Below are 25,941 nucleotides of genomic sequence, written 5' to 3' on the forward strand. Positions count from 1 at the left end.
TGGTGGTCCTGTTTCGGCTCCTGGGGGCAGACCCCCAGAAGTGGGGCGCATGGCAGCTCCGTGTCTGGCTGTCTGTAGAGCCGCCGCAATGGTCCCTTGGCGGCTGCCCCATGACACCCCGGCAGCCACATGCACAGGGCCCCGGGCTCTCCACGTGTTCACCAGCACTTGTCACCTTCTGTTTTGTTTCGTCCTGTCCGTTGGTGGGAGCCTCCCCATGGCTGTGAGGGGTGTCTCGCTGTGGTTTTGGTCTGTGTGACCCTGACGATCAGGCACGTGGAGTGTCTTCCTGGAGATGTGCCTGCTCGGGTCCTTTGTCCATGTTTGAATCAGGTTTTCTGTTGTTGATTCTTAGGAGTTCTCTACATATGTTTTCACAGTTTCTTACAAAACTCAACATATTCTTACCATGTGACCCGGCAATCACACTCGTTAGTATTTACCCAAAGGAGCTCAAAACACAGGTCTACATGACAACCTGCACACAGATGGGTTTCCAGAACTGCCAGACCTGGGAGCCATGAGATGCCCTCCGGGAGGGGACGGGCAGGTACGCCGGTGCCTCCCGACACCGGGACGTAGGCAGCGCCAAGAAGAAACGGGCCGTCAGCCACGAAAGACACGGAGGACCCGTAAGTGCAGGTCACTAAGTGACAGCAGCCGGTCTGAAAAGGCTGCGTCCTGTAGGATTCCATCTGTGTGACGTTCTGGAAAAGCAGGGGCATGGAGACGGCGGGAAGGTCGGGGGCGGCCGGGGGCTGAGGGGAGGGAGGGAGGACAGCGTGGAGCACAGAGGACTTTCAGGGCAGTGGAAACACTCTTTATGACACTGTAATGACGAATACATGTGATTAAGTAATTGTCCAAATCCAGAGAACACGCCACACGCAGAGTGAAGCCTGATGTAAACCACGGGCTCTGGGCGACTGACGTATCCGTGCAGGTTCATCACCGGAACAGGGCACATTCCGCGGAGCCGTGCATGTGGGGGGGGGACACGGAGTCCACGGGAAATCTCTGTATGCTCGTCTTAATTTTGTTATGAACCTAAAACTGCTCTTTAAAAAAAACTCTTGAAAAACAGTTAAGATTATAAATTTTATGTCATGTGTATAATTCTGCAGAATATAAGATAGATAATAAGATAATTCTCACACCGATACAGGAAGTTTAAAGTTCCAGGAATTAATCCATCCAAAGTTGCCTAGTATGTAACTGACACAGATGACAGTGTAAGCGTGGAGACACACACAACATTCACGGAGGGAGTGATTTAACTTCGTGTTCATTCTTTCCCTTTCAATCCACAATTCCACAATCCACGTAAAATCTAAGCAAGACACGTGGTGACATTTGACAAGCCGATTCTGTAGTGTGTGCAGAAGAACAGAGGGTCACAAAAGGCCACAAGTCTGACAGAAGAAGGGGAAAGCACAGTCTCAGCCAACCAGACCTTTAAACACACTAAAATGTCAGAAGTGTAAGAACTGTGGACTCCATACAACTACACTGATCACAGGGGCTCGAGAGGCCAGGAGCTGACACCTCCATGTAAGGGAGTTCAGCACATGAGAGGGATGCCTTCACACATCGATGAAGAAGACCTCGATTAGTCAGTGGATGGTACCAGGAAAACTGACTCACTGTACTAAAATAGTAAAGCCAAATTACTACTTTAACACAAATGTATTTAAGGCCTAAATTTGCAAGTAAAATGACAAAAATCTTGGAAAAAAGTATGGGAGAATATTTTCATGCCCTTAATTTGAGAAGAATTTCTTACATAAGATTCTGAAAGTACAAATCACAGGGTGAAAGACTAATGGGTAGGTTCTGACAAAACGAAGGGTTTCTACTCAGCAAGAGCATGGCTTGGACCACGTGAAGACGCGTTTGGACCAGAGAAGACACGGAAGCTTCTCCAACCACCAAGGACGCAACAGCAACTGTAAGAGGGACTTCCGCAGATCAAGATGAAAAACAGCATGAGATCCACCAGATGAGCGGGCGGAGGGTATACACAGGCAAGTCCCGTGAGAAAGAGGAATGACTGCACGGCTGTTCCACACCCCACGGAGCACCTCTAAAGCGAGGCCGAAACCAGCATCACGCACTGTTGGTGTAAGTGTGTGTAGGTGTGACCCTTCCGGGCTGCGACACGGCCCGTCTGTGAAGCCCTACACGTGTGCAGCAGAGGCCTTGCAGAGCAAAGGTCTACCATGAGCCACACTCACGGAAACCCCTGGCTGTGCCGCGGCGGGGGGTCAGCAGACCCAGGTCTCTGCGGGGAGGGCCCGGACACAGCACGGCCTTTGCAGAAAGCAGCCGTCTGGTACGGCCTTAGGGACAGCGCCCCAACACTGGGTTGAGTGAAACTACGAGACACAGAATAGCATCTTAAAACACAATTCCATTTCTGTAAATTAATAACATACGCACAAACACCCCCAAATGACAGCACTGTGTACTTTTCAAGACCACACACACACACACGTAACTGGACAGGGGGTACCTGAGCCTGGGGGGAAGGGACCACAGCATATTCCGAATCAAGTTCCACGTACGTGAGGTTCCCTGACAAGGTCCACTCAAGACGATCGACACAGAAACCTTACGAACAGCTGGGCAGCCATGTGCACAAACACGCACATCCTCTGTGACGCTTGGGAAGAGCCGTCAAGGAGCCGTTCACGATGAGCGGCACAGCCCAGCTCTGAAGAGGGAGCAATCTTTGACTTGGATGCTTTTGTATCATCAAACTTCCTTAAAAAAATTTTTTTTAATGTTTTGTATTTATTTCTGAGAGAGAGAGACAGCGTGAGCAGGGGAGGGTCAGAGAGAGAGGGAGAGACAGAGTCTGAAGCAGCTTCAGGCTCTGAGCTGTCAGCACAGAGACCGAAGCGGGACTCAAACCCACGAACCGTGAGGTCATGACCTGAGCTGAAGCTGGACGCTCAACCGACTGAGCCCCCCAGGCGCCCCTGTACCACTGAACTTACCATCTACCTGGGTTACTTACCTGTTATTTTTCCAAGTGAGCATTTGTTAAAAAACAAAAAGCTACTGGAACTAACACCGCATCTGAGGAAACGGGCTTTTCTACAACCCGGCCTGGATGCGTCTCTGTCTGAAAGAGCATTCACTTGTCCAGCAAATGCAAACTGCGGCGTCTCAGCCACCCCCGCCTCACCGGCGGCCACCACCCAGCACAGGACACGAGGGACACTCTGCACTCACAGAAACTCCCAGCGGTAACCCCGGGGGGGCAGGACCCCTAAGGTGGCATCTACTAGGAATGAGGACCTTCTCAGCCATCCCCGGAAGCACTGTCTGCGGCACACGGGCGCACCGGAAGCACACGTGCAAACATGTGGGCGCGGCGGGGGCCTTACCGGGCCATCTTGTCGCTGCAGGACATGGTGAGCAGCCTCTCGCCCTGCAGCACCCCGTCCCACGTCTGCAGGCTGGCGTTGGACCGCACCGGAATCGTGCCTTCGCCAGACTCTATTTTCGTCCGCAGCTGTCCTCTGGCCTTGCGGTTTGGATGCCTGTCCGCTGGTTCTAGGAGAGGAAGGCTGGGTGAGAGTCCTCTCCTCTCCTCGCGGGAAAGCAAGGGCAGCAGCCCCCACACGTACGGAGTCTCGTTTATGCCCGTGTGCACATGCTCACTCTCTATACGTCACGGACACCACCGCCCAGGGCCCTGGGGCCGTGTGCACATGCTCACTCTCTATACGTCACGGACACCACCGCCCAGGGCCCTGGGGCCGTGTGCACATGCTCACTCTCTATATGGTACGGGCACCACCGCCCGGGACCCTGGGCAGGAAAGGGGAAAATACAAATGAAAGTCCTGGGAGTGGTCTCCTCAGGGGTTGGGGAAAAAAGGGCTTCCATTTTAACCAAAATGATTTCTTTCTATCATTAAAAATGAGCTGAAGCAAACAGGACAAAATGCTGACATTTGCTAATTCTACAGATGGATATATTTGACTGTTATGTTTTTTCCCCCACATTTAAAAATTTTCAAAAATACATTACAGGAATGCAGAAAAAAATGCAGAGGGAAGCATGCACAATCATCTGAAGCGATGGTCTCTGGGTTACAGGAATATGGGGGATGGATGGCTTTTCTTAATATTTCAAAAATCTGTAGCAACAATCCACAGTGGGAATGTGTTACTTTTATAATCAGGGAAAGTAAGGTACTCAAAAGTTGTATTTGTTTTTTTTGTTTTGTTTTGTTTTTTTTAATTTATTTCTAGGAGAGAGAGGGAGAGACAGCGTGAGCAGGGGAGGGTCAGAGAGAGAGGGAGTCACAGACTGAAACAGGCTCCAGGCTCTGAGCTGGCAGTCAGCACAGAGCCCGACGCGGGGCTCGAACCCACAAACCGCGAGATCATGACCTAAGTGAAAGTCGGACGCTCAACCGACTAAGCCACCCAGGCGCCCCTCAAAAGTTGTATTTGAAATAAATACTGCTCATGCTTTGGAGAAGAAACGAGAACACAAGTTACAATAAAATACAAGCACCAACCTCACGCACAAACGCGGCTGGAGGAAAATGTGATGTGACAGGGCCCCCTTTCCACTAGTCTGTGCTGCTTCTGAAATTTCAGCAAACACCCCAGGTATGCACGCATCAAGTCACAGTTCATCACAAACACAGATGGCGTGCGCCTCTGATGTATTGACACAGACTGTCCCAAATTTAAACACTAGAAACAACTGTGATTTAATCTCCTCCCTCTATTCTAATTACTCAGTGTAGCAGAATCAACACATTTCAGTAGGATTTTCTCATTAAGCTACTAGCTGTAAAGAAAACCTCATGTTTTCATGTATTTCTATCAGATCCACTTTCAAGGTCAAAGTCTTTGAACAAAAGGAAACAAGGGTCCTCATGCAGGTTTGCTCTTTGATCTGTCACTACGTCATCACCGGTCTCCTCGAGATGCCGCTACTTGCTGAGCCCCGGCTCCCGTACCTTCCAGAATCGGCTCGTGTGGTGAGAAAATTCTGGCGTCCCCACAGGGAGACGTGCTGATGTACAGGTGGAACTGGACGCTGTCCTTCAGCCTGAACCCGCTGCGCTCTGACTTCTGAAAGATGGATCGTTTTTGATCGTCTTTGCTACTGGAAGGAAAAAAGTTGCAAAAATGAACTTTAAAGCTGTAGACAGTCAAAACTTAGTCTCCCATAGGTGACAAGGGTTTCAGAGGCCAGTATTTTCAACAGGGTACCGATTAGCTTCAACTGGAACATTTACTTGTTATGATAACACGGTTCCTGCCCACTCAATCAATAACGCACAAGTTACCGGGATGTGAGCGACCTTTCCTTCTTCTCATTTAGGACTTCAAAACAGAGATGACATGTAGAAACGTTTGTAAAGGAAAGCAGCTTAGACAGGTGGCCTGCTGTCTGCACACAGTGACCACAAGAAACGGCCACGGTCCTGGGTGGCTTGGTCCCGCTCACATTCATGCTACATGACACACAATCACACGGTCTTGAACGTGGACTTCAGATCTACGACGGCATCAGCGGTGGGTGCGTGTGCGTGCGGGCGGCATCTGGCCAACTCTAGTCTGTACCTGGAGCATCATGGGAAAACGGGGCCCAACCGCATGGCTGCCGATACGGTTACTATTTTAAGAATTTTTCAGAGATTACAGAAACAACAAAAGGTTTTGCAATACATTCTGAAAGGAGGGGGATATTTTTTAAAAACTGCTTCCTTTATTTATTTACTAAACTTACTTTAAGTAAAGCTCAAGCTGTGTATAAAGAAATCTAAGCAAGGATCTCCGCGCGATGATCTCTGCATGGCAGTCGTTTAGCGCAAGGCCACGGTCACTCATGTACTCGCCGTTGATGCACTTGGTGCCCGTAGACACGCTTATCACCTTGGCATCTTTCACATCTGTGCCTGAAAAACAAATGAGAAATTATTCCTCCGAATGAGCAATGACGCGTGCCTACCTGTGCTCCCAGGGTGTGCGTGCCTTCTCGGTGACTTCACGTCTGGGTGAGGGCAGAGCTCGCAGCCCATCTTCCATGCACGCCCACCCCCACTCCTTCCCGGGGCAGACCCAGGCTCTGCAAACCACCTCCCGCGGAGGGCTCGCCATGCAGGGAAGCCACCCTCCCTGCCGCTCCGGTGCGCAGACTAAACCTAAGGAACTTATTTCCTCTGGACGCAGCCCCACTGGGTCCAGGTAGGGCGCCCACGTACGGGCTGAGCAACTGGACTGGTCTGGTAGTTAGTTTTGAAATTAACAGCAAAGCACTAAGGGGCTACGAGGAATGGCTCACAGAGGGACGAGGAGGAAAAGAGAGGTCAGTCACGGTGCCCTGCCCAGGAATGCCTGTCACCACCTAACTGTGCTGGGCGTGAGGCCTCGGGCACGGGAAGCGCGTGCACTCTGCCAGGCGCAGGGCAAGGCGTGGACCCCGGCCCACGGTAAACCGCACGTGCTGTCAGCGGAGCGGAGGGCGTACGTGGCGTCAGGCCTACTGGGTGAGGGTCTCCCTTCAGTCCTATGGTGTCCTCTGAGGGGCACGCTACCACTGTCTCCATTTCACGGATGAGGACCCTGAGGCCTGGAGGGGTCAGAGCCTGCCCAGGGTCATTCAACCACGGGAAGCCGAGCCGAAGTGGGCTGTGTGACGCCAGGGCCGCATGCCGAGGGCTGCGGGCGCCGCCTGCTGGGTACACCGTGGCCCTGAGCCACAGGCCCCACGTGAGATGCACACCCAGGTGCAAAATGCCCCAGGAGCTGGTCCGCGCCCGGAGCCCAGGAGAAGAGCCGCGGGGAAGGACCCGCTGGCTGCTCACTCCTGCGCCCGCGGAGGCCCAGCACCTGCCCAGGGAAAGCGGCATGTCTGCAGCTGAAGCGTTCACCCTTCAGTCGTGTGAAGAACAGCGGCAGAGAGAGGGAGAAGATGGAGACGATGCAGGCATCAAACCCCAAATTCAAATGAAACCCCAGGTGACGTCCTGAGCCCTTCATCTGCCACAGACACTCAGCTGCGCCGGAGTAAACACGTGCGAGAAAAAGCCGCCATCATTAAAGCAGCAGTCGTGTTTCCCAGGGTGTCGAAGGGGTGGGTCAATGCTGAGGATTATGGGATCACGTCCTGTCCACAGTCAGACGGAGGAGAGCTACCTCGGGGGACAGGGCAGGCACTCCCCCCGCAGAGGACTGGGGTGTTCTCCCTGGCTGGCGGGTGTAGACAGATAAACCGCTGGCTTGCTCTCTGGCCCTAGGGCCGGCTGCCTGCACACGTACAGTGGGGCTGAGTGGACACCCCAGTGTAGAGACCCCACAAGGAGCCTCAGACTCAGCCACCACCTGGCCTGCCACAGGGACCCAGCACGGGCCACGGCGGTGGTCTCCTGGCCGTGGGAGAGGTCCGCGAGCAGCAGCTGCTCAGCGTTCTCCCCGCTGGGTGTGGGAAAGAGCTCAGAGAGGGCGCTTTGTCCTGCTGGGGACTTCTGGATACATTTAGTAGGGTTTCCTGTGTCATCCCAAAGTGCGCTTTTACCTAAGCATTTGCTGCGCTTGCTGGAGCTGCCTGTCTTCCCCATGAACATCACACACAAACTATCTAGAGGCATCGCCACTAGCTGGTAAGTCAGATACGTCCCATGTTCAAATGACGCAAGAAGCTGGAAGTGCGTTTTCCAGAGCAGATCAAAACCTCTCATGCCTGATCACAGGACTCAGACACGAACACGGTATGCTGTCTCCAAAAAACCCCTGAGGTTAAAAAACTCAGCATTTGTAAGTACAGCTCCCACGTGTGGCTGTGGCAGGGACGCTGAGGAACTGGGGAGACAGCCCATGTGAGGGCCCCAGGGATGGCCACAGTCTGACGCAAAGAAAGGCAGGTGAGGCACGCCCACGTTTTACCTGTTGTCATGACGATGCCGGCAAGGACTTTCCTACGTGCGTGAGGAGAGGCGAAGTTGTCTGTCAGGTCACCGAACTTGTCGAGCACCAGGCGGGCCACGGCGTCCGCTAACACCTGAGGACCACAGCAGGGAGTCAGGGGTGCGGCCTGCACCGCCCCGTGCACGCCAACATGGCTGTCCCTCCAGAGTGGCCTCACCGACGGCTTCTCTTCTGGAAAACCATGCAGGCGAATCTGGCAAGCAAGCGTGTGTGTGTGTGTGTGTGTGTGTGTGTGTGTGTTTCCCCTCCAAAACGTCCCCTGGAAACAGGGGCCCAAGGAATTCAAGGCGCTGGCTGGAATCCTTCAATAGAATCTCACAGACAAAGCCGGTCCAGAGCCCGTGCCGCCCCTGTGGTCCCCCACATCCCCTCGAACGAGGGAACGGAGGCCACCCTAGGCCACCTGCCCCGCATGCCCTCTGCCCTGCGCCAGGCTCTCCCGGCCTCAGGCCACACTCCCTGGAGAACCAGGGCTTGTGGAGGAAATGAAAGTGCTCCCCTCCCTCAACACGGAAGGGCTGCCGTCAGCTCGAGGGCCGGGCCGGGGGTGGGTGCAGGGCCCCGCGCCCCCACAGCAGCTCCCGCAGGGCACCCGCCTCCCGCGCCTCAGCTACTGCGACGTGCGAACTGGCCGCCCTGTGCCGCCCAGAAACCAGCGCTCTGGAGCGCCCGGCAGGCGTTTATCACTCGGACCGAGCGGCAGGACAGCACCACCGGCTACGCTCTCCAAGGGCAGGGGTCAGTGCGCCCGGCAGGTTTCCACGCCCGCAGCGGGTGCTGTGAAGCAGACACGCCTGGCAGCTGGGCCTCCGTCCTGTTTCCACAGCTTACAACTCACCTTGGGCACCAGGGTTTTGGAAATGCTTCCTGATGGGGGGGGGGGCGGTGTGAAGAGCCGTGTGCCCCCCGAACCCACACTTCTCTTAAGAACCAAACAGCCAGATCCAGTGTCCAGCTTGGGCCCCTGTAAACCACTTCCCAGATGAACAGACACGTCCCTCATCCTAAATGACAACTTACATTCTGAAGAAACAAAAGTCACCTTAGAAGCCCTCCTGCCGCCGCACCAGAAAACACCGGCAGCCCCAGAAGACTGTGCCCGAGCCGGAGGCGTGGGGCGTGGACAGGAGACATGGGGATGGGGGGCGGCAGGTCTCCCCACCCCCCCGCTTCCTGTCCCAGGCAGAGGCGTCCACACCACACACATGGGTGCAGGCCACACAGCGGTGAGGGTATCAAAGAGGAAGGATCACTTGTTCCAACTTACATAAAAGAAAAAAATCATGAGAAGTTGAGGAGAAGCCAGAGAAAAGAAGCCTCTGTTTGATGGAAGGTTTGGCAGATTTCTAAACCACGGAGCTCAGAGATACGCAGGTCGGGCCCGGGCGGTGACACATACTCGTCAGAGGCAGGCGCTTCGGTCACCCGGACAGCTCCTCTGCCCCTTAAAGGGACTGTGATCTCGCTCCTAAGGAATGAGACTCTCCCTCTGCATGTCGGGGGCGGGCGTCACACGAGTCACGCCTGTGCCCCACAGCCCCGGGTGGCACCTAGGAGCTGTGAGGCCCTGGCTCAAAGCCGGGCTGTGGTGCCGCGGTAGCAAAGTCCCCCACTGACAGGGCTCTGCGCCGACGCGGCCCGCACCTCTGGGTTTAAACCCCGGACGCCACCACGAACAGGATGAAGGTGAGAAGTCCCGAGAGCAGGGAGGGCCGCCGGCCCGACCCCTCAAGGGTTACTCCGGGAAAGCGGTGAGGATGCTCACCACTCCAGAATGTACGTCTGGAAACTTCCAGCGCAAAGGCAACGCGGTCCAGAAGTAAAGCTGTAGGGCCGCTTGTGCAAAGGCCACCCCTGGTCCTCCAAAGAAACACGAGCATGTCCTGAGCTCCGAGGGGGCGCCGTGAGCAGAGACAGGACACCCAGTTCCGCCCCCGCAGGGCCCGACCACAGAGGCTGGGAGACCACCCCGCGGCACCTGTAAGAACGCGGGGCGAGCGGCATCGGGCAGGGCTAAGAGCGCCCAGCCTGCCGACCCTGTCTCTCAGCCCGCCCACCCCGTCCCTCACTCGGGGCTCTCTTAGACGCCCCTCCCCAGGGAGGCACCCCGGGGCCCCCAGCGGAGCGGAAGCTCAGGGCCAGGCCTGCGAGCAGGCTGCAAGTGCCCACAGGGACCCTGTCTCCCTCCACGGCCATCCTGCAAAACCCAGGCGTTGGGAGCTCACAGGGTTCGCCTGGCTTCTGTCTGTCTCACGCAGGACCCGCGGGTGCTACAAGAAGTCGGGTGGCGCCAGACGCCCTCTGTGCCCAAGCTGGAGTGTGCGGAGCCACGGGCCCTGACACACATCCTCTCTGGGGCACCAATGCCACTGACTTGTGGAATCTTCTGAAAAAATGTCAGCAAGACATTAATATGGGAAGTGATTATTCGGTTCATAAAAGACCAGTAGAATAGTCTGAATGTTACTTTCTACTGATGCTGCATTTGGTTGCTTTAGGCAAAATAAAATGAAGCTTCTTTTCCTAAAACCCTGAACTACTGGCCGTTCCAGGCCGTTCTGGGGGCTACCCTGACCGCTCAAAGGCAGCTGCAAGGCTGCTGCACCTGGATTCCTCCACGAATGACACAAGCTGTCCCGTGCAGCCACCGGAGCCTTCATTCTTTCCCATCCCAACCAGCATAGATTTTATCTTTAAGGTCAGTAATATTTTGACAAATAGGAATAGAGAAGGTAATCAGAGTTTCTCTCTAAAAGAGTCATCTTTACGCTAGGCCAGAAAAACCTGGATTCCCAAGAAGAGAAGCAACATGTAATCAGGGAGTTGTAGGACTCAAGAGATGCCAGCTACACACCGTCTCCCCTTCTCTCTTCCCCTGTTGAGTCAGCCAGGAGCCCACCCTGCAATGCCGTCTCCACCCTGGTCTCACGGGGGAGGGTCTCCAAGGGCAAACAGGAGTGGCCGCCTCCTCCTGGCCCAGCAGGAGGGGCGACCCCACCCGGGACACTCCAGGTGCAGATTCCTGGACCCTGGCAGCGCGGCCAAAGGGTGCCCTTCCTCCCCCCACCTCTGAGGGGCTCAGCACCTGCGCGGTGTGCCCTCCGCCCAGCTGGCCGGCGGCCCTGGGGACGTAACTGGGTGGTCCTGCCGGAGCTGCGCGGCACCGGCGCTGACCCCGACGTGGGCAGCCCCACTTCTGTGCGTGGGGTTCCCTGGTGAGACTGCAGGGAACATGCTGAGCAAGGGGGCCAGTGGCCCCCGTGCTCCAGCCACAGGCCGCTGCTGTGGGACGCAGGCCCCTGCAGGGGTGAACCACGCGGGAAAGGAGCCACAGGCTGCTGTGTGGAACGAGGCAGGGCTCGGCCTGGAGGGCGCTGACGGCACCGCTCTGCGGGGGGCTTCCGCGTGTCCCGCCCGCGTGCGAGGCCCTGGACGGGCTGCCCAGCACGCCCAGCGCGGGCCGGGCAGGGACACCCGGCGCCAGACTTACCAGGGACGTGCAGACGGGACGTCAACAGCGACGGGAGAGTGAGGCCCTGTCTGAAAGCACTGGCAAGACACGGCCACCGTTTCCGGCAGCACCACGTTTCCTCACCTGCGGTAAATGCAACTGAAGGCCCTCGCTGGGGATGGGCTGGCGAGACGGTGTTTGATCCAAGTGCAAATTAAAAATGGCCGCCAGGGCCGACTGTGCAGCCCGGGCCTTAGCGAGCTTTTTGTTCCTGCCCGAGCCCTCGAAGAACTGGCCGTCCACCACCACGGACATGACAAAGCTCTTGGCGTGGCTCTCCCCGCTCTCCGACAGGAAGTCGTACTTGAGTCCCGGCCGCAGCTCGTTCAGGATCATCACAGGGTTCTTCCCGCTCGGGGGCGGGAACGGCGGAGGGCCGGGGAGGGGCGGCTGTGCGAGGCCGGCGGGCGCCGGGGACGCGGCCAGGCTGAGGTCCCCGCTGGAACTAAAGGAGTCGTCGCCATTGGAGCCCAGGTAGAAGGGCGCGTCCGACCTGTCCGGGGTCTCGAAGCCGTTGAAGAGCGTGTCGGGGAAGTCGGCCTGGTCGGACGTGAAGTCCGTGTTGGTGGACAGGGTCCTGCCCATGGCCAGGTGCGCCTCGGAGGCGTTGGGGAACTGAACGAAAGAGCGCAGGGCCTTCTCCGCCGCGTGCAGCTTGGCCTTCTTCTTGGTGGGGCCGGAGCCCTCGAACACCTGCCCGTTCACTTCGACGGACATGACGAACAGGGGCGCGTGCACCGGCCCCGTCTGCGACAGCAGCGCATACTGCAGGCCGGGCTTGATCTCGTTCAGTTGCATCAGGGCGTTCTTGGGCAGCGCGGGCCCGGGCGGCCGCCTCCTCTTCTTCAGGCGGAACTTGGAGTGGCCGTTGCTGCCCTCCTCCAGGGGCCGCTTCCGGCCGGTGCCCCCGCCGCCCCCGTTGGAGAGCGGGATGCCCTCGCCAGGCCCGGGGGCGCTGCCGTCCTTGGGGGGCATGCTGTCCAGACCGCAGCTTTCCTTAACATCTGTGCTGCTTGAACCTGCGGTGCCCAGAAAGAGTAACTTACAACGCCTTCGTTGCAGGATCTTGTAAATGCAAAATTTATAGATTCCTTTATCTCTCTTTGTAACTGGTTAAGTGATGTGTGCTTATTCACTCCGCTCCCGGCCCTACACGCAAGAGCTGCATCTTCACCCCAAGAACTGCCACCTACACAGAAATAGGTCGCCGTACATTTCGCTAAGTCATGGCCAACACCATTTCCGTTTGGTATCACCAACTGCTTTTGCATTCAAGGGTGAGTTTTTAAGATAACTGTTTTCTACAAGAATATCCAGAAGCATCTGGAGATGCTTTACTCAAGCTTATCAGAATGTGGGCTGATCAATTAATCCTGAAAAGTATCTGTTAGTAAGTCCAGTGTGAGTGCTCACACACTCACCCTCCTCCTCTTCAATGTCACTTACTCCGACTGTGCTCACGCTGGGCTCCGGACCGCAGCGCCCCCGGAGCAGGGCCAGGGCTTACGAGCAGCGCTCACAAGTTAATTAGTGTTTCAGGGCTAGACTACTGGCTCGATATGTGCGGTCACTGGATTTAGTCCATGAATCAATCTGAGAAAATTCCTCATGGCATCATTGAAGGATACAGCTTTGCTCCTGGTAATAATTTAAATTTCTTTCATTACATATGGGGATTGGTTATCTCTGAATCCTTAATATATTCCATGATAGAAAAAATATATATCAGGACATAAAATTGAAGCTGCAAACAGGCTACCACTTCCTAACTTTCTAAGTAAAGGCAGTGATTTTGTCTTTTTTTTAGAAAACAAATACTTGATGGATTCACAGGATAGTTTGCTTATCCTGCCTTTTAAAGGTAGTTTCTATTGCAATTGATGAAGACAATTTTAAAATTCTAAAAGTTCATAGCAAAATGAATATGATTTTAATTCTAAAAGGGGGACTAAGACAGTATTTACTCTTCCCTCTTCCTTGCTTCCCTGGCTGATTTTCACAGGCCGTCTGCCGCATGGGGCGGAGGGCTGTGCACTGTTGTCGGGGGACTGTATCGAAAGGCCTGTCACTAATGCTCAAAGGTGTAGTTAGTAACCAAAGTAATTTTTACACGTGGAAGCACCCTACAGGTGCCCTGACACGGTGGCCCTCGGGTCATGGTACAGAATCTAGAGGCAGATTCTCATGACGCTAAGTAAACAGCACTGGGGACACAGGAGGCTAACTGGGACAGAAAGTCTGGCTGATGGCTGCCAATCCCCACAGTTAAAATTCTCAAACTTCCAGGGCTGCCGTCCCTCAGCTGGGGTGTAAAGAATAACCCTGGTGTAAACCCAGCCCCTGGGAAACAGACTCCGCACGAGGCAGAGGTTAGGAGGCCGGTGACCCCTCTCTGCAGATGCCACATGCTCCCCAGCGCTCCTGACGCACACACACCACTTCTCCCAGTTGACAAAGCTGACGGAATGGACACTAAATTTTCATTTATAACATCCTCCAGCAAAAGCTCGATAGGTTACTCCTTTCGGTGCTCAAAGGAAACAAAGGTTAAAAAGGGCAGAGCAAGAGACAGAATTCAGATTAACAAATGAGCAAGAACATCACACACTAGACGACTGCATACATCCGGACGCTGTTCCAAAGAGGATTATCGACGTGAAAATCAGGCCATGTAAATACACGCGCACGTGCGTTGAATCACAGACTCACTGCCCCTGAAACAAAGGCTGTCCTTTAAGAAATAAAAGTAATCAGTATTGGACTGACAAATACTCTTGAGACGTTAAAAAGAAAAATACACTTCCTATAAGAGAGTTCACGTCACTTTCAAGCTGGTACTTGCTTCAGAAGCGCTCAGACGCCACTCGTCTCTCATCTTATGAGCGGCACTGCTGCGTAAAGGAAACACAGAGTTAGAGACACAGATCCCGCTGTCACAGCTCTTCACAAGCAGACGCAGGGCGCTACGTTAGCTCACGGACGTGAACGCAACCCGGTAAGATCTTTGTGCTTTCGAGGCGACAGGGAACCCAGGACCACAGACCTCCAGCACTAGAACCGCAGTCACCTCTCGGGAAAGTCACCCGCAAGACTCCCTCGCCTGAGTGACCACAGGATCTACACGCTGTGAGGTTTCCACCCACGCCAGATGGACGACGGTCCACGGCCCCGAGCAAAGGAGGCTCCGGGGAGGGATACGTGCTCACACGGTCCTCACGGGGGAGGGGGTAGTGCCCTGGCAAAAGCGGCCGTGGCAGGTGGGGCTGACCAGTGAAAACAGGCCTTAAGCGTAGGCTCCGATGGGGACACCAGCCTGAAGACAGCGCCCTGCAGGGCAGCGCCACGGCCGCACTTTCTCACGCTCGCAGCTGCCAAAGAGAACATTTGCCGTGAGGTTCGTGCGACCAAGGCCCAGCGCTGCAGGGCGCGTGGAGCGGCCCACGAGCAGGAGCGCCCCGCCCACTGAGCCTCTGCCTTCTAAGCGGCAGACAGGCCCCAGTCCCAGGCCTCAGCTGGTCAGTTCTGGGGGAAGTCACGGGGGGAGTGACGGAGCTGTGTTCTGGTCATACTGACCAGTGTCAGTAAGGTCACCTGGCGTGTAGACCTGCCTGCCCTTCCCTGGGCACAGCCGGACACTGACAGGTAAGAATGTAGATGTGTACACAGATCAGAAAATGGTGTCTTCGTTGTAGTGTCCCAACGTCTGTGGGAGCCTGCAAACCTTATCCAAATGTGCCGCTATCGGGGATTAAACAGAAGAGGGAAGTACATTCAGCAAACTTCTTTTCACAGAGAGCACCACCGAGGGAGGGGAGCGGTGTGCCCCTGAGGCTCACCACCCCGCGCCCCAGACAGGACAGTGTGGGGGGCAGAGTGGGCCCAACAGTGCGCTCTGGTCCACAGCGGCCCAAAGGCTCGCTGAAGTCTTGGAAACTTAAAATAAGCAGTCTCACGGGAGCCCCTTTCCTTCAAAGCACAGGGAAAATTCACTGTATTTGCAGGGAAAAATTTAGGGAGTTATCCTAAAGGGCCAACTGTTTATTTTTATTTATTTATTTTTTTAATATTTTTATTTATTTCTAGGAGAGAGAGAGAGAGCGTGAGCAGGGGAGGGTAAGAGAGAGAGGGAGATACAGACTCTGAAACAGGCTCCAGGCTCTGAGCTGGCAGTCAGCACAGAGCCCGACACAGGGCTCGAACCCGCGAACCGCGAGATCATGACCCAAGCGAAAGTCGGACGCTTAACCGACTAAGCCACCCAGGCGCCCCCCAAAGGGCCAACTATTTAAATCAACCTCGAAGGGGATCTCAGATGTGCACAGATGAAAACCCAGCCACTAGCAGGAGAGCCACGCCATGATGTGGCATGGAACCGGGCGGCCGTGAGGCACGTGCATCTGGAGACACGGGTGCTCCCTGCGGGTGCGTGCGGGACGGTCCCAGTGACGGCAGCCGAAGGTCCGGTCAGAAGGCTGTAAGGAAGATGCCCACACAAGTACCAACACCTACTGCCGGGAATACATCAGAAATTTAAAACATGCGACCATTAGTAGCCCATATGGCAGGAAAAAAATCACTTTTCCCAAATTAGTCTCATTACAAATATTTACAAGAACACTAAGATTTTAACGGAGAATTAGCTACTCGACGCTACATGACAGGCCCAGGTCTTACTCATGTTTTCTTCATCTTCTACATCCATGGCAAAGTGCTTGGGAGGGTCTCTTGACTGGCGGAGACGGTTTCTGTCTGAAAGACAGCAAGAAAATGACCTTGAGCGCGCCCATCATGTGAGCACGGCGGGGAGCCCGCTGCGCGGGACCCACCGCAACCACAGTGCAGGCGGGAGAAGGGAGCCTTCACACGAGGAGGGCTAGGTCCGCCGTCCGGGACCCACACCGGACGCGCCCACCGCTTCAGCACGGTCCAGGGCACCCAAGGACCGCCAGCCAGGGCCGCGCCATCAGGAGGGAAGGCGGAGGCGGGGCGGAGGCGGGACGGAGGCACGGCAAGGGGGATGCGGCCTACAGGGAGGCCCTGTGCCGGGGAGGGGGCCTGGAGGGACGGCTGGGAGAGAGCCCCCCACGGGACGGAGTGAAGACCCTCCACGTCACGATGGAGGATGACAGAACCCCACACGCGCCTGCCCGTCTGCCGCTGGCCCCCGCCCCGGCACTCTGGTCCGGTCAGGGCAAGGACGCGGCAGAACCCCCCTCTTCTTCATCCAGAGCAGCATCTCGTGCGGGTGCGGCCACAGGCACACAGCTGTTCGAGGCCGACCCGCAGCCGTCTGTGACCTCCTCAGCTGGCAGGAGAAACCACAGGAAACTCTCAGGAACGATCACCCAATTATCTAAATATTAACCGGTTTAAAGTCTCCTCTTCCTGAATACTGCGGCTGTACTCCACAAGACCGTCCTAACGCGTCACCTGTCATTAGGACCCCGTCAGACAGCGGGCGAGGAGACGACTGCAAATATTCTGGACACTTTTGCTTTGTATGAGATAGCGTTTGTTTATATTGTTAGTCACTAAAAGGCAAATTCAGCGCTTTCAGGACAATGGTAATGAAAATGTGCTAAAACATGCACGATTGTTATAAATATCCCTCATGTATCCAAAATGTGTGCAGTTTTCATGACCATCGTTTGTTAATAATGGTGAATCTCAACATATAACTGGCAAATTCATTGCTAAAAGTTAAATGAGTTCCTATTTAGAATCTTTTATTTAAGTAATCCCTACCCCCCACAGGGGACTCAAACCTACAACCCAGAGATAAAGAGTTGCTTACTCCTCCAACTGAGCCAGCCTGGAGCCCCTCTTTTTAGAATCCTTTATTCAAGAAAGTGTTCCAGGGAGCCTGGGTGGCTCAGTCGGTTAAGCATCTAACTTTGGCAGGTCATGATCTCATAGTATATGAGTTTGAGCCCCGCGTCGGGCTCTGTGCCGACATCTCAGAGCCTGGAGCCTGCTTTGGATTCTGTGTGTCTCTCTCTCTCTGTCCCTCCTCCACCTGTGCTCTGTCTCTCAAAAATAAATTTTAAAAAAAGTGTTCCACATAGTTTTAAAAGCATTATTTTATATTTATTAATTACTTCATGATATATTTTCTGAAAATGTATTCTGTGCAAAGCACAGGGGATACTATAAATCTAAATGGATCAAGTATGTTCTGCAATTGAGAAATTTAAATATAAATATAACCTAAGTAGCTGATCATATTAAGTAATTATTAATCATTTCAGGGTGGGAACAGTATTTAATTCTTAGGGATGTATTTGGAAGTGCCTACACATGAAATGACACTACCTGGGGTTTAGTACTGTAAACCAGCACGGCATGGAGGGGAAAAGCAGATGGCGTCTGGATGACGCAGACGGGGCGTGTCGGCGTGCTGACCCCGCTGATGGGCATGACGGCTTCCATTTGCAATTCTGTATTTCCTTGTGTTTTAATATTCCCATTATGGGAAGTTTTCATAGAAAGTGACTCCCTTGAGGTCCAGGGTGGGAGGGAAGCAGTGCCGCAGGTGTACAGCACAGCTCGCACTCGGTGAGACGCAGCTGCTCTAAGGGGTCGCTCAGTGGGAGGGTCAGGTCAGGAAGATGGGTGTGTGACAGCTAAGCCAAACCTGGGGGGCAGGCCAGCAGAGGCACCCCCTGAAGACGGCCGGGGGTGGCTTGTAGGAAAGCACACAGTCACGGGCACTTCAGAGAAACACAAGCTAGTATCTGGACACACACTCAGACCCGTACAGAGCACGCTGTTCCCACTGGCTGAACACTGGTTTAAAGCAGCTGAAGGGGTGTGCCCTGTGGGGCGCTGGAATGCATGTCCTTCTTCCTCTCCCCCAGCTCAGTGCAAGCCACCATCCTGGACATGACATCCACAGAGAACACCAGAAAGGCTCTGGAGGGGAGGGAAGAAGGCAGACCAGGTCACAGACCAGCTGGGGACCGAGGAACTGCACAGCAGGGACCCCCCGCCCCCGCCCAGGGCCTGCCGTTGCATGGTTATCCCAGACTGGGAGCTGAAGATGCTGGTAACCTGGAAACACCAACAGACGCAGACAACACACCCGAACCAAACAAGAACTGACCGTGGCCAAAGGTCCAAGACAGGCACCTGCCAGCTTGACAGGCAACTGACGGAGGAAGCGCCCTCCCCGGCCGGACTCCCTACCCTCCTGCCTGTACCGCACAGTCAGGGCCAACGCTCGGGGAGCCCGCCAAGGTGCCCATCTCATCCCCCCTGGGGGTGTCGGGGGAGGCCCAGTTGGGAGGCAAGACTCGCCTCCACCTGGCAATGTCAGTGGAGGCCACGGAAGAGCAGCAACCTGGGAGCTGGGACCCTGGACCCACATGGCAGCGACGAGGGGGTCGCCCCCCCCCCCAGCAGACAGAGCTTAAGAGAGAAAGTCCGTGGAAACAGGAAGCTCCAGTAAGACTCTTGTAACATATGTCCAGGTTTCAATTAAAAAAAATCATATGATGAAATCACTCATCATCATACGAAGACCTCAAACTGAATGAAAAAATACAATCAGCAGAATGCCAACCCAGAGATGTTACAATTATTGGAGAAAGACGGTAAAGCAGCTGTCACAAAAAGGAAGAAGGTGAAGAGTAAGTCTAACTGATTTTAGTGGCTGACTGAGCAGCGCCGGTCAGCAAGGCGGCGTGGGGTTGGCGAGGGTCAGACACGCGGAACAAGGCCCTAGCGAGAGGCCCGCACCAACAGGCCCCCCGGACTGTGGGCAACGGTGCCAGCAGGGGGCAGCGGAGGGGGGACAGCGCGGTCCACAGAGGTTGCCCGAGTCTGCACCCCACACAGGATACACTCGAAATACACCAGGGGCTTCATTGTGAATTCACAGAAGAAAACCCTCAGGGTCTAGGACGAGGCAAAGAATCTGCAGACTGCCACCAGAAGCATGACCTGTGACAGAAAACACTGACAAACTGGGCCTCTTCCAAAGTAAACACGCCTGCAAGAGCCCATTGAGAAGACGCAGACGGGCCACAGATGGGGAGGGAAGGTTTGAAAGCCACATGTCCAACAAGTAGAATATACATGAAATTCTCAAAACTAAACAATAAAACAAGCCTGTCGGGAAGTGGAGACATGGACAGCCAGTATCACCAAAGAGGATATACGTATACAGATGGCAAGTGAGCTCACAGAAAGGGGTTCGCTATCACTAGCCCTCAGGGAGATGCGGCTTAAAGCCACGTGAGACACCGCCACACACCCATGAGAACGGCTCATATACAAAATAGTGACGCCTGGGAAACCGGATCCCTCATTCGTGGCTGGTGGGAATGGCACACGGGGAGGCCACGCCGGAAAACAGTTTGGCAGCTTCTTAAAAACTAAACATGGGCATTTTATCCCAGAGAAATGAAGACAAGGTTCACACAAAAAAAATGTATACCTGGGGGACTGGGCTGGCTTGGTCGTTAGAGCATGAGTTCAAGCCCCACGTCGGGTGAAGAGATTACTTTTTTTTTTTTTTAATAAACATGAGTTTTTATAAGCAACTTTATTCATAATAGTCCCAAACTGGGGAAAGCCTAGATGCCCTTCAACAGGTGAATGATTAAATAAAATGTGGCCCATCCATACCGTGGATGACCATGGCAATGAAGAGGAACAAGATACTGATATACACAGCAGTCTGGGTGGATCTCCAGAGAATAAGTCTGAGTGAAAAAACCAATCCCACGGTCACTGTATGGACCCATGCACAGTCCACTGATACATAACATTCTTGAAATGAGAAAACTGTAAAAATGGGGAACAGATTAGTGGTCATCAAGATTTGGGGAAGGTGTGGGTGGAGCTATAAAAGGGTAATAGAACGTTCTGGATCTTGACTATATGGAGGTCAATATCCTCATTATAAAAGCGCACAGTGTAAAGCGAACAGGGTTCTCTCTCGTATTATTTCTACGGCTACGGCAGAAGGCACCTGACACAATTAAGCCGCGACTGGTACGCTGAGCAGGCGGCTTCCCCGGAGGTCTGGGACGAGGACGACCACAAACGGCGGCGGTGAGTCTGAGACGCGGAGGCGCCCGGCACAACGGAGCTCACCTGACTTGCAGAGCTCACCTTGTTTACCTGCTCTTACACATTAAAATCTAAAAAAAGGACACGGAAAATGTCTCACAGTAGAAAATCATCGGGCTAAGCATGGTGGCATGTGGGTACGTGCATATTAAGAGTGGAAGCCAGAAATCTCTCGCAGAGCAGAAACCAACGTGTTCAGCTCCTACAAATGCCACTCGTATACCAAAGGTTAGAAAACAAAGCAAAGTAATAAGTGCAAGCACTTTAGGGCATTTCATGTAATCATTTCTCTTTTATTCTGAAAAGCACTTCTTAAGGCCTGTACTACAGACACGTGAAGAATGAAAACTCCACAAAAATCCCATATGGAACAACATTCCAGGAATGGCCAATTAAAGAAAAGCTTTATTTGACAGCAATATTCAAATAATTTCCTCCTTCCTGAGAATGCCCCTGAAGAAGCAGGAACTAAGCTAAACTTGGGGGCACCCAGGGGTGAAAAGACCCCTCAAGGTGGCATCAAAAGACCTGCATTCCAGTTCCAACTCCAACTTTCCTTCATTTGACAGAACAAGCCAGTGGGTTCTAGGTTTACGTGGAGAAACGAGCAGGTCTGAGCAGCCACAAAAAGGCAGGGCCAGAGCGCCCAGACCTGACACAATGGAGCGTCAACACCCAAAACGGCATGCGTAGTTCACAGATGCCCCATCGGTGTGACGGCTGCTGGGTCCAGAGTCACAACAAGCACACTCCAAAACTCGCTGTGTGGACGATGCGGAGCCCCAAGCCCCAAGTCGGTAATGAGTACTTCCTAGTAAACAGGACTGGCTACGGGTTACCGCACGGAAGGACTGACTTCGCATAACACGATTTGATTGGCAATGTTCTGTTTCTTACGTGGGTGGTGGATAAATGGTTGTCTGTTGTATTATTACCTTTGTTGACGCGCACGTTGGCATGAAGTATACAGCGTGCACGAAGGAAAGTGGTCCCTCTAGCCTGACAGTGCCCTGATCTCTCCACCAGGGAGAGTGAGGCTGTGCGTGTTCCTACCTTCTCGTGCCCTCCCTTCCCTTAGGGAAAAAAAATACTCTGGAATAAATATAAAGAACACGACTTACTTATATTAAAGATGTGCCAGAATGTGAATATTCTCTATTGTGCTGCTGAAAATTCTATCTTTAGAAATTCACTAAAAATGTATAGACAAAAAAATGTTTGAGACAAGCAGTGAACTTGGTTAAAATTACTAGCAATTATTACTGGATTTTATCCATTTAATTTTCAAAACAGAATGGTTTTAAGAAAAGTTTTAGATATTACTTGGGGTTATTATGGGTTTTATTTTTAACAGCCATACACTGCAAATTTTTAAAAAGAGAAGTGTTAAAATGGAGATTATTAGTGCTGATTCTTTACTATAAGTCAAGCGACATGTTAAAGTCTAGATTAATTTATAGCTGTAGCAAAAATATTAAATGATGATTTGATTATTTAATAAAGGTAACAGAAATATAAAACTCCTAAATCATTTGAAGGAAAATAACCTGATATTCAACAACTTAATCGTGTACATTTGGAGAATAAATTTCATGGTTTGCATTTTGCTTTCACTATTGTACAAACAAAATAATATCACTGAAGTATCTAAAACATTCTGTGTATAACATTTACAATAAAATATTTTTTTTCTAGGCAACCATCCAAGTAAGGGATGTCAATTACCCTTCTGTACGCATTGAATGAGATATGGCAGGCTGTGCACAGGAAATAAAGTTCGTGTATTACTTCTACAAACATGTGTTTTCTAATGAAATGCAGCAAATTAAAATAAGCACAGCAATCAACAAAAAATGCCTTAAACTAATAAGTAATTATAGCAAGGTTGCAGTATACCAGGTTAACATACTGAAGTCGATCACTTTCCTATATACCTGCAATAAATATATGGAATTAGAAGTAAAAAATAAAATACTGTTTACATTGGCACCCCAAAGAAAAAAACACTTAGGTATAAACCTAACAATATGTACAAGACCTATATGATGAAAATTATAAAACCTTGATAAAATCAAAGACTTACATAAATGCAGAGATATTCCATGTTCATGGATAGGAAGACTCAATACTGTGAAGATGTCAGTTCTTCCCAACTTGGTCTATAGATTCAATGCAATCCCCATCCAACTCCCAGCAAGTTACTTTGTGGATATTGACAAACGGATTCTGAAGTTTATAGGAAGAGAGAAAAGACCCAGAATAGCCAACACAATGTTGAAGAAGAACAAAGTTGGAGGGGAGGACTGATACCATCGACTTCCGGACTCACTATAAAGCTACAGTGATCAAGACAGTGCGGTGGTGGAGAAAGAAACAAACTGATCCGTGGAACGGAACAGAGAACCCAGAAAGAGAGCCCCACAGAGACAGTTACTGGTTCCTCGACAAAGGAGCAGAGGCAATCGGGGGGCAAAGGGAGTCTCTTCAACAAGGGGTGCTCGAAGAACCGGACACCCACACGCAAAGGGGGACCCTGGACACAGGCCTTACACTCTTCACAACAATTAACTCACAGTGCGTCCCAGACCTAAACGCACAATGCAAAACTGTTTAACTTCTAGAAGAGAAAACAGGAGAAACCTAGGTGACCTCGGAGAGGAGGGGACTTTTAGATCCAGCACCAAAGCTACCACCTAATTCATAAACTGGACTGCAGAGAAGTGTAAGGTTTCTGTTCTGCGAAGACACTGGTGAGACGGGAAGACGAGCCAGAGGCTGGGAGAAAATACGTGTAACACATGCATCTGATAAAAGAAGACACGTCCGAACGACACAAACAACACTTAAAGCTCAACAATAAGAAAATGAACTCAATTAGGAAATGTCCAAACGGCCTGAAGAGACGCCTCCCCAGAGACGACACGCAGTGTCCACGTCATCAGGGAATGAGAGTGAAGATGACGACGACACCACCGCACACCTGTGAGGACGGCCACACCCCAGAACACTGAGAACGAGGATCGCTGGCGGGGAAGCGGAGGGACAGGCGCCTCCTCCCTGCCGCTGGGAGAGCAGAGTGGTGACGCCGCCTCGCAAGACGGTTGGCTGGGTTCTCACAAAACTGAACACGCTCTGACCACACGACCCCGCGATCACGCTCCTGGAGGTCTTCCCGGAGGAGGTGACCATCCACATCTGCATGACACCCTGCACACGGATGCTCACAGCAGCTTCGTCCATAACTGCCAGACCTGGGAGCCACAAAGTGTCCTCCTGGAGGGGATGGGCAGGTACGCCAGTGCCTCCCAACACCGGGACGTAGGCAGCACCAAGAAGAAACGGGCCGTCAGCCACGAAAGACACGGAGGAACCTTAAATGCAGGTCAGTAAGTGACAGCAGCCGATCTGAAAAGGCTGCGTCCTGTAGGATTCCATCTGTGTGACGTTCTGGAAAAGCAAGGGCATGGAGACGGCGGGAAGGTCGGGGGCGGCCGGGGCGGGGGGGTTGTGGATAATGGGTAGAATACAGAGGCCTCGTAGAGCAGTGAAAACAAGCTCTGTGATACCACGATGGTGGACATGTGTTCTCACATATTTGTGCAAAACCCACAGAAAGTACCCGACGCCATAAGATCAAGCGTGGACCCTGGATGGTGATGACGTGCGGGTGCAGCTGTCTAGTGTAACAGACACACCACTCGGGTGGTGTGTGTGGATAATGCGGGACTGGGGGTGGGAGAATCTCTGCACCTCCCCTCCATTCTGCTTGAGTCTAAAACTGCTCTAAAAACATGAAGCCCTAATTTTTTTTAAAAAAAGCACAGCAATGCCTAAGGCATTCATCCAGGGGGCACTGGAGGGGAGCCCCGGGGGGTGTGGGAGGGGAGCGCTGGGGGGGAGTCTCCCCAAGCTGAAGCGCATAGTGTGTCTGGGACCCTGCACAGAAAGCAAACACAGGGTCAGGTCAGGGTTACGGGCACAGGTCACTGACGCATGGCAGACGCACCAGGACGAACACTACGGACAGCCACACCCGTGCCAGCGGACAGGTGAAGCAGCTGCCGCTCCGCCAGGCTGCGGGCTCAGTCCCCACCTCATCACTGCGGAGGGCACGGCGGCACCTGGGGGCAGAGTGTGCCTGGCGCACAGGAGGCCCCGGCGCCCTCTGGATCGGCTGCAGCTTTGGTAGAGGCTGCGCCACGGTGTGCGAGTCGGTCCGTCTGCGGTCTGCCCCGCCCGGCTCGCAAGCAGCGGCCCTGGCTCTCTCCCCTCCCGGCTCCTGACCTGCCGGCTCTTCCCCAAGCAAGCACTGCACACCGCAGCCTCCGGCCTCCGCCCTCCTGGGCACCGGGCATCCCGAGCCGCAGCCCCGGCACCCCCGTGACGTCTTCCCCTGGATCCCGTATCGCCCCACGCAGCCGGGCGCCTCTCGCAGGTCACCAGGAAGTCCTCCAGCACCCGCCCGCTGGGGCCCGGGGGCCACCTCTGCCCGTGCAGGGGACACCTGGTCCCTCCTCACACCGGTCCCAGTGGCTTCCTCAGCGCCCTCGCAGCTGCTTTTCCTCACGGGCGGGGTCCCCAGGCCTGGCCCTGCGCTGCTCTCCCCCCACATCACTGCAGCCTCCACCTCCTCACAGGCCGCTCCGGGAGACCCTAGCCAGCGTCACCCCCACCTCCCTCCCCGCGCCGCGGCCTCCCCCACGCGCCCTGGCCTCGCCTCCCCGCGCGCCGCGGCCTCCCCCACGCGCCCTGGCCTCGCCTCCCCGCGCGCCGCGGCCTCCCCCACGCGCCCTGGCCTCGCCTCCCCACGCGCCGCGGCCTGGCCTCCCCCACGCGCCGCGGCCTCGCCTCCCCGCGCGCCGTGGCCTCCCCCACGCGCCCTGGCCTCGCCTCCCCACGCGCCGCGGCCTGGCCTCCCCCACGCGCCGCGAGGCCGGCGCGAGCTCCTGGCCTGTGTGTGCCCAGCACCCGCCCCTGCCCGTGAGGAGCCCCGAGCTCTTCCCCGTGCAGCTCCTCTCCCGAAGCCCCGCCTGTGTCAGCCGCACGGGGCAGCCGCGCCCCCCCGGCCGGGCCTTAACCGCTGCTACAGCCGCTCCCCCAAACGGGCCGCGCCGCGCCCTGAGCCCGCGCCCGCGCCAGACAGCCCGCCTGCGCTCGGGTCCCATCCGCTCCGCGTCTGCTGCTCTAACGAGGGCCATGTGCTGGTCTTTGCCAGAAGGAGGACGTGGATTTTATCAATTTTTTCTAATTTATAACTTTTACTAAAATGTGCCAACTAGATGTCAACTTGTCCAGAAACAGACGAGCTACTGTTAACAACCAGGGCCTTATTAGAGAACACAAAGGCCGCGGCCGCTGAGCCGGCCGCACTCAGCACAGCAGCGTGGGGTCGGA

The 25,941-nt window shown here is 54.0% G+C and overlaps 1 protein-coding gene across 4 annotated transcripts in view; it reads right to left on the bottom strand.

Moving 5' to 3' along the window:
- The window catches only part of ADARB1 (adenosine deaminase RNA specific B1), a 129,437-nt gene that overhangs the window by 27,941 nt on the left and 75,555 nt on the right, over positions 1–25,941 (bottom strand). For 3 of the 4 annotated variants that reach the window (XM_039257109.1, XM_039257112.1, XM_039257111.1), the window contains exons 2-7: positions 16,147–16,221; positions 11,557–12,491; positions 7,920–8,034; positions 5,764–5,932; positions 4,988–5,136; positions 3,393–3,561 (exon numbers count right to left, since the gene is read on the bottom strand). In XM_039257109.1, the coding sequence (XP_039113040.1) occupies positions 3,393–3,561; positions 4,988–5,136; positions 5,764–5,932; positions 7,920–8,034; positions 11,557–12,491; positions 16,147–16,174 (1,565 nt within the window). In that variant the 5' untranslated portion in view covers positions 16,175–16,221. The remainder of the gene's footprint in view (positions 1–3,392; positions 3,562–4,987; positions 5,137–5,763; positions 5,933–7,919; positions 8,035–11,556; positions 12,492–16,146; positions 16,222–25,941) is intronic. The other variant, XM_039257110.1, reaches the window with a different exon arrangement.

This window comes from Hyaena hyaena, unplaced genomic scaffold (assembly GCF_003009895.1).
Source record: "Hyaena hyaena isolate Hyena2069 unplaced genomic scaffold, ASM300989v1 scaffold_600, whole genome shotgun sequence".
NCBI classification, from domain to species: Eukaryota; Metazoa; Chordata; class Mammalia; order Carnivora; family Hyaenidae; genus Hyaena; species Hyaena hyaena.